This window comes from Nannobrachium achirus (genome assembly GCF_963921795.1).
Source record: "Nannobrachium achirus genome assembly, chromosome: 16".
Lineage (NCBI taxonomy): Eukaryota > Metazoa > Chordata > Actinopteri > Myctophiformes > Myctophidae > Nannobrachium > Nannobrachium achirus.
In genome coordinates this window covers 25,071,550-25,084,002 of record NC_137823.1, presented here as the reverse complement: position 1 = coordinate 25,084,002, position 12,453 = coordinate 25,071,550, and the positions used below count along the sequence as shown (strand labels likewise).

The 12,453-nt window shown below is 40.7% G+C and overlaps 1 protein-coding gene across 1 annotated transcript in view; it reads left to right on the top strand.

Moving 5' to 3' along the window:
* The first annotated feature begins 1,158 nt into the window (after positions 1-1,158).
* Positions 1,159-12,453, top strand: part of LOC308300461 (sorting nexin-14-like) — a 28,853-nt gene continuing 17,558 nt past the window's right edge. The window contains exons 1-13 of the mRNA XM_080744304.1: positions 1,159-1,303; positions 3,344-3,464; positions 4,120-4,196; positions 4,742-4,820; positions 5,175-5,218; positions 5,304-5,391; positions 6,113-6,197; positions 6,738-6,894; positions 8,322-8,397; positions 8,917-8,961; positions 9,323-9,403; positions 9,933-10,047; positions 10,641-10,796. Coding sequence (XP_080600430.1) covers positions 1,164-1,303; positions 3,344-3,464; positions 4,120-4,196; positions 4,742-4,820; positions 5,175-5,218; positions 5,304-5,391; positions 6,113-6,197; positions 6,738-6,894; positions 8,322-8,397; positions 8,917-8,961; positions 9,323-9,403; positions 9,933-10,047; positions 10,641-10,796 — 1,264 coding nt within the window. The 5' untranslated portion in view covers positions 1,159-1,163. The remainder of the gene's footprint in view (positions 1,304-3,343; positions 3,465-4,119; positions 4,197-4,741; positions 4,821-5,174; positions 5,219-5,303; positions 5,392-6,112; positions 6,198-6,737; positions 6,895-8,321; positions 8,398-8,916; positions 8,962-9,322; positions 9,404-9,932; positions 10,048-10,640; positions 10,797-12,453) is intronic.

The window sequence follows — 12,453 nt, the reverse complement described above, 5'->3', positions numbered from 1 at the left end:
TACCAATGTGGAAGTGTGCTATGTAGAAGTAGGCTACTGTGTTACAAGTTACAAGTACATTTAGTTGAGTAAAAGTACAAAAGTATTGGTATAAAAATGTACTTTAAGTACCAAAAGTAAAAGTAGACCTACTCATTATGCAGAATGTCCCATTTCAAGTTTCCAAATGTATAAATAGCTTGTAGATCATCTATTTTCAAATGGCTAAAATGTATGGTATGGTAGTGTGTTTTTTCATAATAAGCAACATCTTCAAAGTAACTAGTAACTAAAGTTATTAAATAATTGTAGTTGAGTCAAAGTACAATATTTGCATCTTGAGATGTAGTGGAGTAGAAGTAAAAGTACTGAAAATTGGAAATACTGGATAAATGTACTTAGTAACTTTATACCACTGGGAGATGTTGGCTACTGCAGATTTATAACCACATGAACCCACATTGCACATAATACTTGAAAACAAGCGAGCATTGAGCATTCTGTGAAAATGGAAGATCTTCAAGCAAGCTAGATTTATTTTAAAGCGCTTTTGGGTAGGGACACGCCTTAGGGACCCTTAATCTAAGTAACTCTTTTGTTAATAACTCATTTGAATTAGTTCACTGGTTCTCAATGTTGGGTCCGGGGACCAGCAGTGGTCCTTAAGGGGTATCCAGGGGGTCCCCACTGCAGCTAAATGATTAATAGTTGTTGGGAAAACCAAATTGATCGACCCTTACAAGTCTGTAACTCTGAGATCGTACAAATGGAACCGTAAGGAATAGGATTATGTGGTTGATTCATGTGTATTGGTCCTACAGTGTGCATTGAAATGACGGCTTGTGTACAGACATATTTCATGTTTATTTTGTCCTACAGTGTGCATCGAAATGATGGCTGGAGTACTGACATATTTCATGTTTATTATGTCCTACAGTGTCTGTGCATTGAAATTATGGTTGGAGTACAGTGTGCTACATACACATTTCATGTGTATATTTTGTCATACATATGTCATACACATACAGTGTGCATTGAAATGATGAAGTACACTGTACTACAGACATATTTCATGTGTATATATTATGTCATTCAGTGTTCATTGAAATGATGGCTGGAGTAACAGAGTACTACAGACATATTTCATGTGTATGTATATATTTTGACATACAGTGTGCATTGGAATGATGGCTGGAGTACAGACATATTGTGACAATCTGAAGCAGAGGCTGAAGCTGGACGTCCTGAGAGAAATGTTCCACCAATATCCTTTATTCTGCTTCCTGCTGCTGTCCATGCTGTCCCTGACTGTACTGCTCAACAAGTACGGCTGATTATTTCATATTGTTGCTGTCGGGAAGAAACATCGTATCTATCTCCATAATTCATTTTGTGTGTTTTTTTGTTGATGTGAATTAACGCCCCCTACTTCGTCGTACTACAGCAGGGTTCCCCAATTAGTTTCCCCCAAGGGCCGAATTATGTCTAGGGTACCAAGCCGAGGGCCACAACATTGCAGGGGGCGACGGTGGTGTTCCCACTACTCCAGTGACAGTTTTCGTCGTCGTTGTCAGGTGAAAATCTTGTATGTCCAAAACCGTTCATTTTTGAATTTATCATATTAAAAATGATTTAAACTAGTGAAAACAGCTGATCTACAAGCACACAACGCCTCGCAGTGCTTGTAGATCTGCTGTTTTCACTACTTTTGTGCGACGGCCTTGTATGATGAAGCAGGGCTTTACTTTGCGAAAGAACATACACATTTGGAGATACAAGGTTTCCACCCGACAAAGACGACGATATACTAGTGTTGTTGCTGCTCTTATACCACCATTATTACTGGGGTTGGTGTGGGCCAGACGGTAGCCCCCCGCGGGCCGCAAATGGCCCGTGGGCCGCCTATTGGGGAACCCTGTACTACAGTGTCACACAAAAGCATCAAAAGTACTGTAGCTGGTCCACAAGCTCGAAGTGCAGTGCTTGTGGATAGGGCTGTTACAATTATTACATAATCGTCTAATCGCAATTATTTGGGGTAATCGCAATTATTTTGCATAATCGTCATAAACATGTTGAGAAATGTTAATATAGTTAAACACTTTCAAAAAGTAGTGAAAATAGCAGATCTACAAGCTCACAACGCGTTGCGATGCGACGCGTTGTGAGCTTGTAGATCAGCTATTTCCACTATCAATGTTCTTTTTTAAGTATGAAGTTGTAAAATATGTCAATGCCAAATATGTCACTGCAATGTGCAACTTCAAAACCTACAAGCCAGACATAAATGTAATTGTCAACGACAAATACACAATTAAATCGATAATCGCAATTATTTGAGTGACAATTAATCGTCATGTAAAATGTCATAATCGTGACAGCCCTACTTGTGGATCTATTTTTTTTTTACTTGAATCCTGGAAATTAACAGACAGTTATAGTAATATGAGGTTCCCACCCGACAGACACCATATACAGTACTTCCCATGGTATAACTGATTGATTTGGAATGGCTTGCAATTGAATACCGTAGTCCTGACGTCACTCCCGCTACCCCTAGGTCACGGAAAATTCCCTGTAGGGAAATCTTTGCGTCAGATAAGAACTGTGTTTCAAAATAATTAAGAAATCAGCACGCTCCTTTCCACCGTCATTTAAAGCTTATTGCTTCGTATCCATATGAGTACAATCGGCGGAATACCAGTCACTTCGCCAAAAATCCAACTCGCCAAATCAACTTGCTTGGACATCTCGCCAATGAGCAGGGTTGTCAACATTGGACTGTCAGTCCAGTCCCTATTTTTTAGGGGGTGCGGGGAACTCCCCAACAGGGGTCTGGTGGTCCTCCCCCCAAAACCTCTTAACAGATATATTTTCCTGTGTTCTGTTGAATTTTGTGCATGTTTGATACTTTTATCAGGCTTGCTTTACTAGCATGGGTATCATTTCAGCCTTAAAATGCCAAATGTTGGTGTACAAATTTGATGACTGAAGCAAAGTAAGACATCCTTAATAATGACTTCTCATCTGGGGGTCCTCCACCAGAAAATATTTAACATAGTAGATGTAATTGCCAATCATCCTGGCGAATCCAGGAGCATCGACAAGCCTGCCCATAGTGCCCAATGAGCGTGGACAATTTGGCGGCGAGTTGGATCTTTGGCCGGTGACCGGTTACCCAATCGGCGGCCTCGCTTGTTTATTTTTGGAACACAGTCCTTATATGACATGATCTAAGATGACTTTGGGATTTTCAATATATATTTTTTTATCAGTGAGTGACCCAGGGCGATACTATAGCAACCTCAGGCACTCAACACGTCAACAGTGATATTAGACTTGGGTTCTCTATGCTCATTTGCAGGTATATTCATATTCTGATGGTGTTCTGGTCCTTCCTGGCGGGCCTGGTTACTTTCTATTGTTCTATTGGACCAGAAACTCTCCTCCCAAACATCTTCTTCACCATGAAGCCAAGGAACAAAGTAAGAACAAGCGTAAACCCGTTGGATTACGGTGATCATGAGTTTGTGATAATAATGATTATTACTAATAATTGTGTGTTTATAATGATGAGCAGGGTTTCCACGGTCATGAAATTCCCTGGAAATATTTTGAAATTAGAATAATATTTTTCCAGTACTGGAAAAGTTTTGGAATTGATCAACGGTCCTGGAAGGTCCTGGAAAAAATAGCTATGCATTGTCTTTACTTATTGATTTTGTTAATACCTCTGAAATGACAAATTCAACATTGGCCAAATTGTCAAATATTAGAGGCAGAAATTGTGAAAATAGCAGATCTAGATCGACTATTTTCACAATAAAACCGTGTTATACAAAATTCCTCAACTCTTAGTGCTCGTCAGGGTGCCGGGGTCCCCAGTTCAAATATGATTATTTCGGGGGTCACGGCCTGAAAAGGTTGAGAACCTTTGTGCATAGGAGTAAGCGACTCTTTATTGAGCTGAATTATTGTTATATAGTCCTGGAAATCTGGTTAAATATTCTGGAAAAGTTTTGGAAATGAATTGGTAAAGATGTGTGGGAACTCTGGATGAGGTTATGGCAATGGTAATGTAATTCTTGCGTATTTATAACAATGATGAGTTTATGATAACGGTTCTCATTGTCTCTTCAGCAACCAGAGCAGCAGGAGTTGTTTCCTCAGGGACACAGCTGTGCTGTGTGTGGGAAGGTCAAGTGTAAACGACACAGGTACACAGGCCAGCGTTCTGGTATTCCTTGAGATAATCGCAATTATTTAATCATAATCGTTTGCATGTTGAAAGACGTGTCAAAAAAATGACGTGTTGTAATCTTGTAGATTTGCTATTCTTTACATTCTATCTTAAAATGTTCTAGAAAGCATTACATTTTTACACTATTCAGTTTTTAATTTCTTATTAATGGATCTAGCAGTCTAAGTATTTCATTTAACTTTATCGCCAATTATTTGTTAAAATTACATTTTATACATTCTTACTATTCTTTTTGCCAAGTCATCTTTGATTGTGACACCAGATTTCATTCAATAATATCTGCTTCTAACTGAGTGCCTTAAATGGTAACACGTTTCCATGTTAGACTGACATGATTTAGTTTTGAACCATAAACATTGAAGTTTTCACAGATTTTTTGCATTCACCAAATACTTAATTGTACTACTGTGCCACCCAGTGGACTATACAAAGTATTGCAAGGTATTCAAACAGCCTGGCTGCCATTCAAACATTAAGTCTTGCATTCTGTTCTGTTCACAGACCAACCCTACTGCTTGAAAACTATCAGCCATGGTTGGACTTGAAAGTTCACTCAAAAGTGGATTCTTCAGTAGCAGAGGTATACCAGTCAAGGCTTTCATGTTTTTTTTTCTTTTTTTCTAATCTTATTTCATAAAATACGTAAGCCATTAACCATGAGAGGGAGTGGGTTGTTGGCTGATTTACCACTGTTTCAGGGTTGTACCACGACCCTCGAATGGTAAATTGCTTATCTACCATATAAATGAAAGAAAACACAGTTGTAACTTGCAAGGTTATTTAGTTATACAACTGCAATACAACATGAGCAAACTCAAGGTTGTTGACTGATCTACCACTGTTTTAAGCCAATCAGAATCCAGTAACTGAACATGTGACCACAAAAAGTGGTAGAATTTTCTTTTTCACCTGTTTTCCCTCTTTTGACTTGTAGGTGTTTGAGTTGGTTCTGGAGAATTTCGTCTACCCATGGTACAGGTGAGGTGGTTTTATTTGAATGTTTTTGTTCATTATATATTGTAAGTAACACTAAATGTTGTTAAATTTGTCTTCCACTTCTCAGGGACATGACTGATGATGAGGCGTGCGTTGACGAGTTGAAAATTACATTTCGTTTCTTTGCATCAGTGATCATTCGACGAGCTCAGAAGGTAAATAAACCCTCGGACGGAACCCGACAAACGGTTGTGGAGTTTGTAATGTGTAATGTTGTCAGTATGACAGATTTGTAAGATATCTTGCTTTTGACCAAGAGAAGTCTTCCCCAGCCATCCTACTGTATCTCTATTCAGAGAATATGTAGTTTCTAGCACAGTAACTATTGAAAAATAGCATTTAGAAAAATTGTGAAAATTAGAATTTTGACCTGATTCTATAAGTGTCTTTTGAATCCTTCTAAGGTTTTTTGAAAAACCTATGTTTCCATGTCAGCAATCTGGCTAGCCATCGTCAAAGAAAAAGGTCCTTTTCACTTCAACTGGAGCTCAGTTAGTCTGTTCTTGAGAGACTACTATGTCAGTGGTTCTCAAACCTTTTCATGTGATGGCTCTCCAAAATAGTATTTGGCCACGGACCCCCATCTCAAAATATCTAGTTCCAGGGATCCCCAGAAGCAAAATTTGAGTTACAAACGTTCGCTTTAAAAATACATATATTCAAAGATTTGCACACATTTTTCACAACTTTTTCAAAAATAGCAGATCTACAAGCTCGCAGCGCGGCACTCGGTGCCGCGCTGTGAGCTTGTATATCTGCTATTTTTCAATAGTTAAAGCATTCAATAATTCTAGGCCTAAATGGCTTAAATATGTTTTAGTAATCCAGGGTTGTTGTTTTTTCACTCCTTTGGTGAAAACACCATGGTGACACTAGGTGGATGTTCCTGGTGTATTTGCTGACAAAGTGATGAAAGCAATAATGAAGCACATGGAAATAGTTTCGGAAGCTCATAAAAAAGGTATACATTTTTTCTACCACAGACACAAATTCAAGTATGTTGTTCTCAAACCTTTTCATGTCTAGGACCCTCACATAAATATGTATTTTTCCGGGGACCCCACATCTGAAACGGTTTTGTGCCAGGGACCCCTTACAAGATTTGTGTATAAAATAGCAGGCCTACAAGCTCTGCTACTTTTAGTAGGGTTAAAGTGCTTAAAATTGGTTAATGGTAATATGCTATTTAACACATTTAGCTGGGGTCTACAAGCTCACAGCGCATCACTTCATGCCGCACTGTGACCTTGTACATCTGCTACTCTTGTGTAGTGTGAGGAGACTGAGGACCACTGATTTAGAAGGTATTTGTAGAATCAGCCTCAGGTCTTATACTATACCCATGGGGCACCCAGGACCCCACCTTGAGAACCACTGTGTTAATGAAACGAGCGTACCCAAAAAGATCCATTATATCACTGAGGCATTTATGTTTGTGTGTGTGTGTGTGTGTGTGTGTGTGTGTGTGTGTGTTGCTTGCGTGCGTGCGTGGGATATGCAGTGAAGAACGTAGAGGAGTTGCAGCAGGCAGCGTTGGAAGAGTACGGTGCTGACCTGCACATCGCCCTGCGGAGCCGCAAAGACGAGCTGCTGTATCTGAGGAAACTCACTGAGCTGTTGTTCGCCTACGTCATGCCTCCTAAATCCACTGACTGCAGGTAAGCAACTTCACATGCCATCAAACATGACACACGTGCATATCTCCTTGTATGGGCCCTTCTGTCCATCAGCTGTGGTAATAATGTTGGTCTCTGCGCACTTTCTATGACGTTAGTCTCGTGTGACGTTAGTCTCGTGTGACGTTAGTCTCGTGCTACGGACATACACACGAAGCCAGACGTTGAAGCAGTTAGCACATCTCAAAAAGGTTTTAAAGAAGTAATAAGTTACTAGTAAGTCATTACTCTTCCTGAGTAACTTGCCCAACACAGCCCAAGTCCCAGCTACCCCAATATTCCATCTTAGGCTAGTGGGAGGTACTACTCTTCAGTCGAAAAAGAGCACTCAAAAATAAACGGAGGAGAGGGCATAGAATCAATGTATTTTAATCATATCGTCGTTGTCGGATGAAACCTTGTCCAAACCGTTTGTTTTGTATTTATCATTTTTTAAATAATTTGCAAGGCGTTGTGTGCTTGTAGATCGGCTGTTTTCACTACTTTGTGCAATGGCCATATGATGAAGCAGTGCTTTACTTTGCGAGAAAATTTACAAATTTGAAACTTAGAGATACAAGGTTTCTGCCAGACAGTGACAATATATTACAACATTTTAATAAAAAATGTGTAATATGTCAGTGATTAAAGTTCATGTCATGGTTCCTAGAAGTAAGCAATTTACCCCGAGTGAGAGGACATTATGCTCTCATAATGTCCGCAGTGAGGGTGTTATCGGACGAGGCGCAGCCGAGTCCGATAACACACTCACTCAGGACATTATGAGAGCATAATGTCCGACCCCGAGTGGTAAATAGCTTTTCTACCACTTTTTCCCGTATACATGAAAGAAAACACATAGTTGTAACTTGCAAGGATCTTAAGTTACAATCATTATTGCCTATAAAACTTCCGCGAGACAGCAGATAGTTCCACCAACAACATCTTCTACTCACCAACAGATGGCGCCAACTCCATACTAATCCATGCGTCTAGCTTACAGCTAAGCTAACGTCAGTTAAAAGCACCGTTCCGGCCGTAAATAGAGGCTGTTCGCTTCCAGAAAGGCATAGGTTCAGAGAAAAGGGGCTTTAAAGTTGGCGGATTGCATTGGATCCAAATAAATCGGCGACGATAGTACGCACGTTAGTAAACATAGGACCGCTGCGACCTTCATTTGTTGGTTGGGGGACTACCTCCTGAAGTCCCCGGATGTACACTGAGGCGCATTGATCTCGGACACACAACTTTGCGGCAGTTGTCCTCTCATAACCTCCGGAATTTAGCCAATCAGAATCCAGTATTTGAACACGTGACTCGAAAAAGTGGTAGAAGCACCAATCTACATTCTTTTCTCCTTTGAGCACCTGCTGGTTGATCTCTCTTCCTCGCTACTCTTCAGTTGTCTGTGTTGCTTGTGTTGTCCTCAGGTCTCTGGCTCTGCTGCTGAGAGAGGTGATGGCTGGTTCTGTCATGCTGCCCACCATGGACTTCATGGCTGATCCTGTAAGCACCCCCAAAATAATCATATTTTAACTGGGCACAAGCACTTTTAGAGTTGAGGAATTACATTTTGTACAAAACTGTTCTATTGTGAAAATAGCAGATCTGCATGCTCACAACGCCTCGCGTTGCGAGGCGTTGTGAGCATGTAGATCGTCTATTTTCACAATTTCTCTGTGTTATATTTGACAATTTGTCAAATGTTTAATTTGTCATTTTAGAGGTATTAAAAAGTCATTGAATTGTCACTTTAGAAATGTGCCAGATACCCTCTATTCTTAAACTTTATGTTGGTTTGTTTACTGTTGAGTGAGAAAACAATGTTGCACACTAAGTTAATCATCTGGGGACCCCCCCCTCCTGGGGGTCCCGACCAACAGGTTGAGAACCACTGCTGTAGGGCACTAGACATTGTGAATGTGTGCTCAGAGTCAGATGGTGATCTGCAACGAGGTGAACAATGGAATCATACTGTGTTGACGGCGGCATGCTAACTGTATGCATATCTTTTCTGTTTGACAGGATACTGTGAACTTGATGGTGCTCATATTCGTCGATGACACTCCGGTGAGTAATTTTACCACTTGACTGGAGTCACTCAGGGCTCTACAGTATAGTGTCTTTTCTGTTTTCTGTTGCTTTCGCTGAAAATCACTGACATGTTTGATCTTCTATTGTCTGCGAAAGCTTTCCTCACAATATAAATGCTGGGGCTTATGTGATTAGCACTCAGCTGGGTGGAGCTGAAAACCGAATTTCCCCTGTGGGATGAAATAGGACTAATTAATTCATTAATTGATTAAAAGGTTTTTAGAATCACTCCTCTTATTATCTAGTTGGTTAGTTAATTCTCTTAATTAGTCAGTTAGTTAGTCAATTATCCTAATTAGTTAGTTGAGCTCAAACTGGAATGTTACTGTCTCATCAGCCTGAGGAAGCCACGGAACCCCCATCGGCCCTAGTTCCCTTTTTGCAGAAATATGCTGACATCAGCAACAGGAAGCCATCTGTAAGTAACACACACACACACACACACACACACACACACACACACACACACACACACACACACACACACACACACACACACACAAAAACAGCAGATCTACAAGCTCACAACGCCTCGCAGCGCGAGGCGTTGTGAGCTTGTAGATCGGCTATTTTCGGCAAAGAGTTTTGGTGTAGAGGGGGAAAAGAGCAGACTAAGTACAGAGTGAAAGGTCAAGTTTGTTAAGTAATGACGGTTGCAGTGGTTAAATATCTGAAAACACAAATTGGCATGAATGCAAAATACACTGACGATTGGAATCTCGGAAAAGGTTGTGGGGGTCCCTGCTTCATCTCTCTCTCAACAAAGGGGTCCTTGGCCTGAAAACGTTGAAGACCCCTGCCCTAAAAGTGTGGCCTACTTTGTCTGTCTGTCTACATGTCTGTCTGTCCATTCATCCATGTTACCTAATTAATCTCCATCTATGCTGTCTTTCTCTTTCTCTTCCACTCTCTTCTGCCTCCCTCCCTCCCTCTGTCTGATTTTGCAGGTGTTGAAGTTGGAGCTGAAGGAGATCAGAGAGGAGCAGGACCTGCTGTTCGGCTTCATGAACTTTCTGAAACAGGAGGGAGCCGTGCACGTTCTGCAGTTCTGTCTCACTGTGGGTAAGTGTGTGTGTGTGTGTGTGCACATGCTCAAGTGTCATGTCCAGGGTGTGTACTTATAGTCTTTGTTGGAGCCAAAATGACATTATTGTTTATTTTATTTGGGTTATTTAAATGAATGGTCTGGCCTTGCATTATTGTCGATGTAAACTTGAGATGGTTGCCATGGCACTGCTGTCAGCTGTCACTCATTCTGTTTCCATGGTAACTGATATATACCTGGCCTTGTTTGCGGCCAGGTGGGTGCATTGAGTAGGGGAAGCAAACGGTTTTCGACCGTGTTCCGTGTCCATGATATGCTATGCTGTGCAGGTCGGCAATTCTATGTTTTCTGTTAAAAGGAGTTTTTTGTATATCGTTTTAATATCAATAAAACAAAGGATTGGCATATCCAAATATATCTCTCAACTCTGGACATTGAATTAATACAGCACACGCGTCGCGTCAAGCCTATGTTTTTATGCTCATTGCCCTCGGTAGGGCTTATTGGTAAAAGCGCCTACAGTCTTACTACTTAATAGGGGATAGCTCTGTGAAATATGCATTATTATTAATTCCTTTACTAGTATTAACATCTCCCTCTTTTCTTCCAGAGGAGTTTAACAATAGGATTCTGAGTCCAGAGCTGAGTGACTCTGAGCTGCAGCGCCTACACGGTGAAGTGGAGCACATTTATGAGACGTACTGCCTGGAGGAGAGCATCGACAAGATCCGCTTTGAGCCTGCCATCGTACAGGAGATCAAGAACAGTAAGGACACGCCCATCATGACTTGAATTAACAATTAATTGTTTAACCCATTTAGACCTAAGTCCGCCTGGAAAAAAGCCTTAAAAACCTATGGCCGATTGGAAAAATACCCCTAAAACCTGAGATTTTATGGAAAACTTCACAGAGGTGTCAACGTCTACTAAAACATTTATTTCTCAGCCTCTGTAGCAGCTAGAAACAAAATCTCAAAACTGTTTGATAGCTTACACCTTTGGCTTTCATGGGAAATTACTTGTCATGGTCCAGACCTTTATCATTCTTTTAAAAAAAATCTGCAAACTCAAATATTGTAATAAATCTTATAAAACGTCTAATAAAAAATACATTTCTCAGCCTATGTAGCACATAGAAACATAATTAGCAAATATTTGAGACCTTACACCATAGGCCTTACACCATAGGCCACCACTTTGACAAGAAACAACAATCCACCAGCCTTTATATTGAATATTTCAATTCTTACGAGCACCCAGCTCAATATTGAAACTTCATCGCATGTACCCAGATTGCATATTGACTGTGTCAATTCTTGTTTTTAGCTCCATTTAACGGTAAATCTGGCAAGCGACATTTGTCATTATTATTATATGTGCGTGCGCACGTTTGTGTGCGCCTGTGTATGTGAATGAATGAACCATATCATCATAATCATTTTATAAGTGTTATTACCTCTGTTGTTCTGGAGTTTGGGGTTGACTCTGTGCTGCAAAGAGTCGGGTCTCTGAAACTAGCCGTGTCAAAGTGCGTCCGTGAAAAGTTATCCAGTCCTGATAAAATCCATGAAACACTTCTTCATCATCGTCGTTGTTGTTTTCAAACATATCACATAACAATAACAATGCCAATTCCAGCGGGCCTGGTTTGCCTTCGCTCAATGCGTCTTCCATTTCGCCGCTATGAGTAGCTGCACTGGGATTCTCCGACAAATAAAGTTATGTAAGCAAAAAAAAAAAATCCCAGCATGCTTTGCGGTAGTCAGGGAAGCATACGTCATCGCCTTCTGATGCATTTCATTGGCCACGAGACCAGAAGAGGGTAAAAACTACAGGAAACGCATTTTGCGTTCCCGGTCTGAATGGATAAACAGCATTTTGCGTTCCCGGCCTGAAAGGTAGAAACGCATTTTGCGTTCCCGGTCTAAATGGGTTAAATAATTTCCAACCTGTTTGTCTCTGCTATAACTACAAAATGTTTCACTTGAAGAAGATTACCTTGCAAGCATTACCTATATCTCCGCCACCGATGCCCCTATCCATGCCAAACTTTGCACAAACACTCCTTGGTTGCCAATCATTTCTCACATGGCCCTCTTCTAGCGCCACCATGAGGCCGATTCTTGCAAAACAAATTTTTGGACACTGCTCCTACAGATTTTGCCCTAAAATCACGCAAAGCGGTACACAGTATCTCTAAAGTCATGTCATCAACATGGATCTGTCCCATTTCCCACATTCCCTCCTGATTGGCTACCATTGCCTTCTAAAGTTTGTGTATGCGACGTGACGGTCGCTTATCTCCCGATTAGAGTGTCTTACTGGTTGGCATTAACTTCCATGTTAATGTTGCTATTTTGGCTGTTTTGGTAGCCCCATACTTACTATTAGCATCGAGCATTAGCAGACTTGCAATTGTCAGC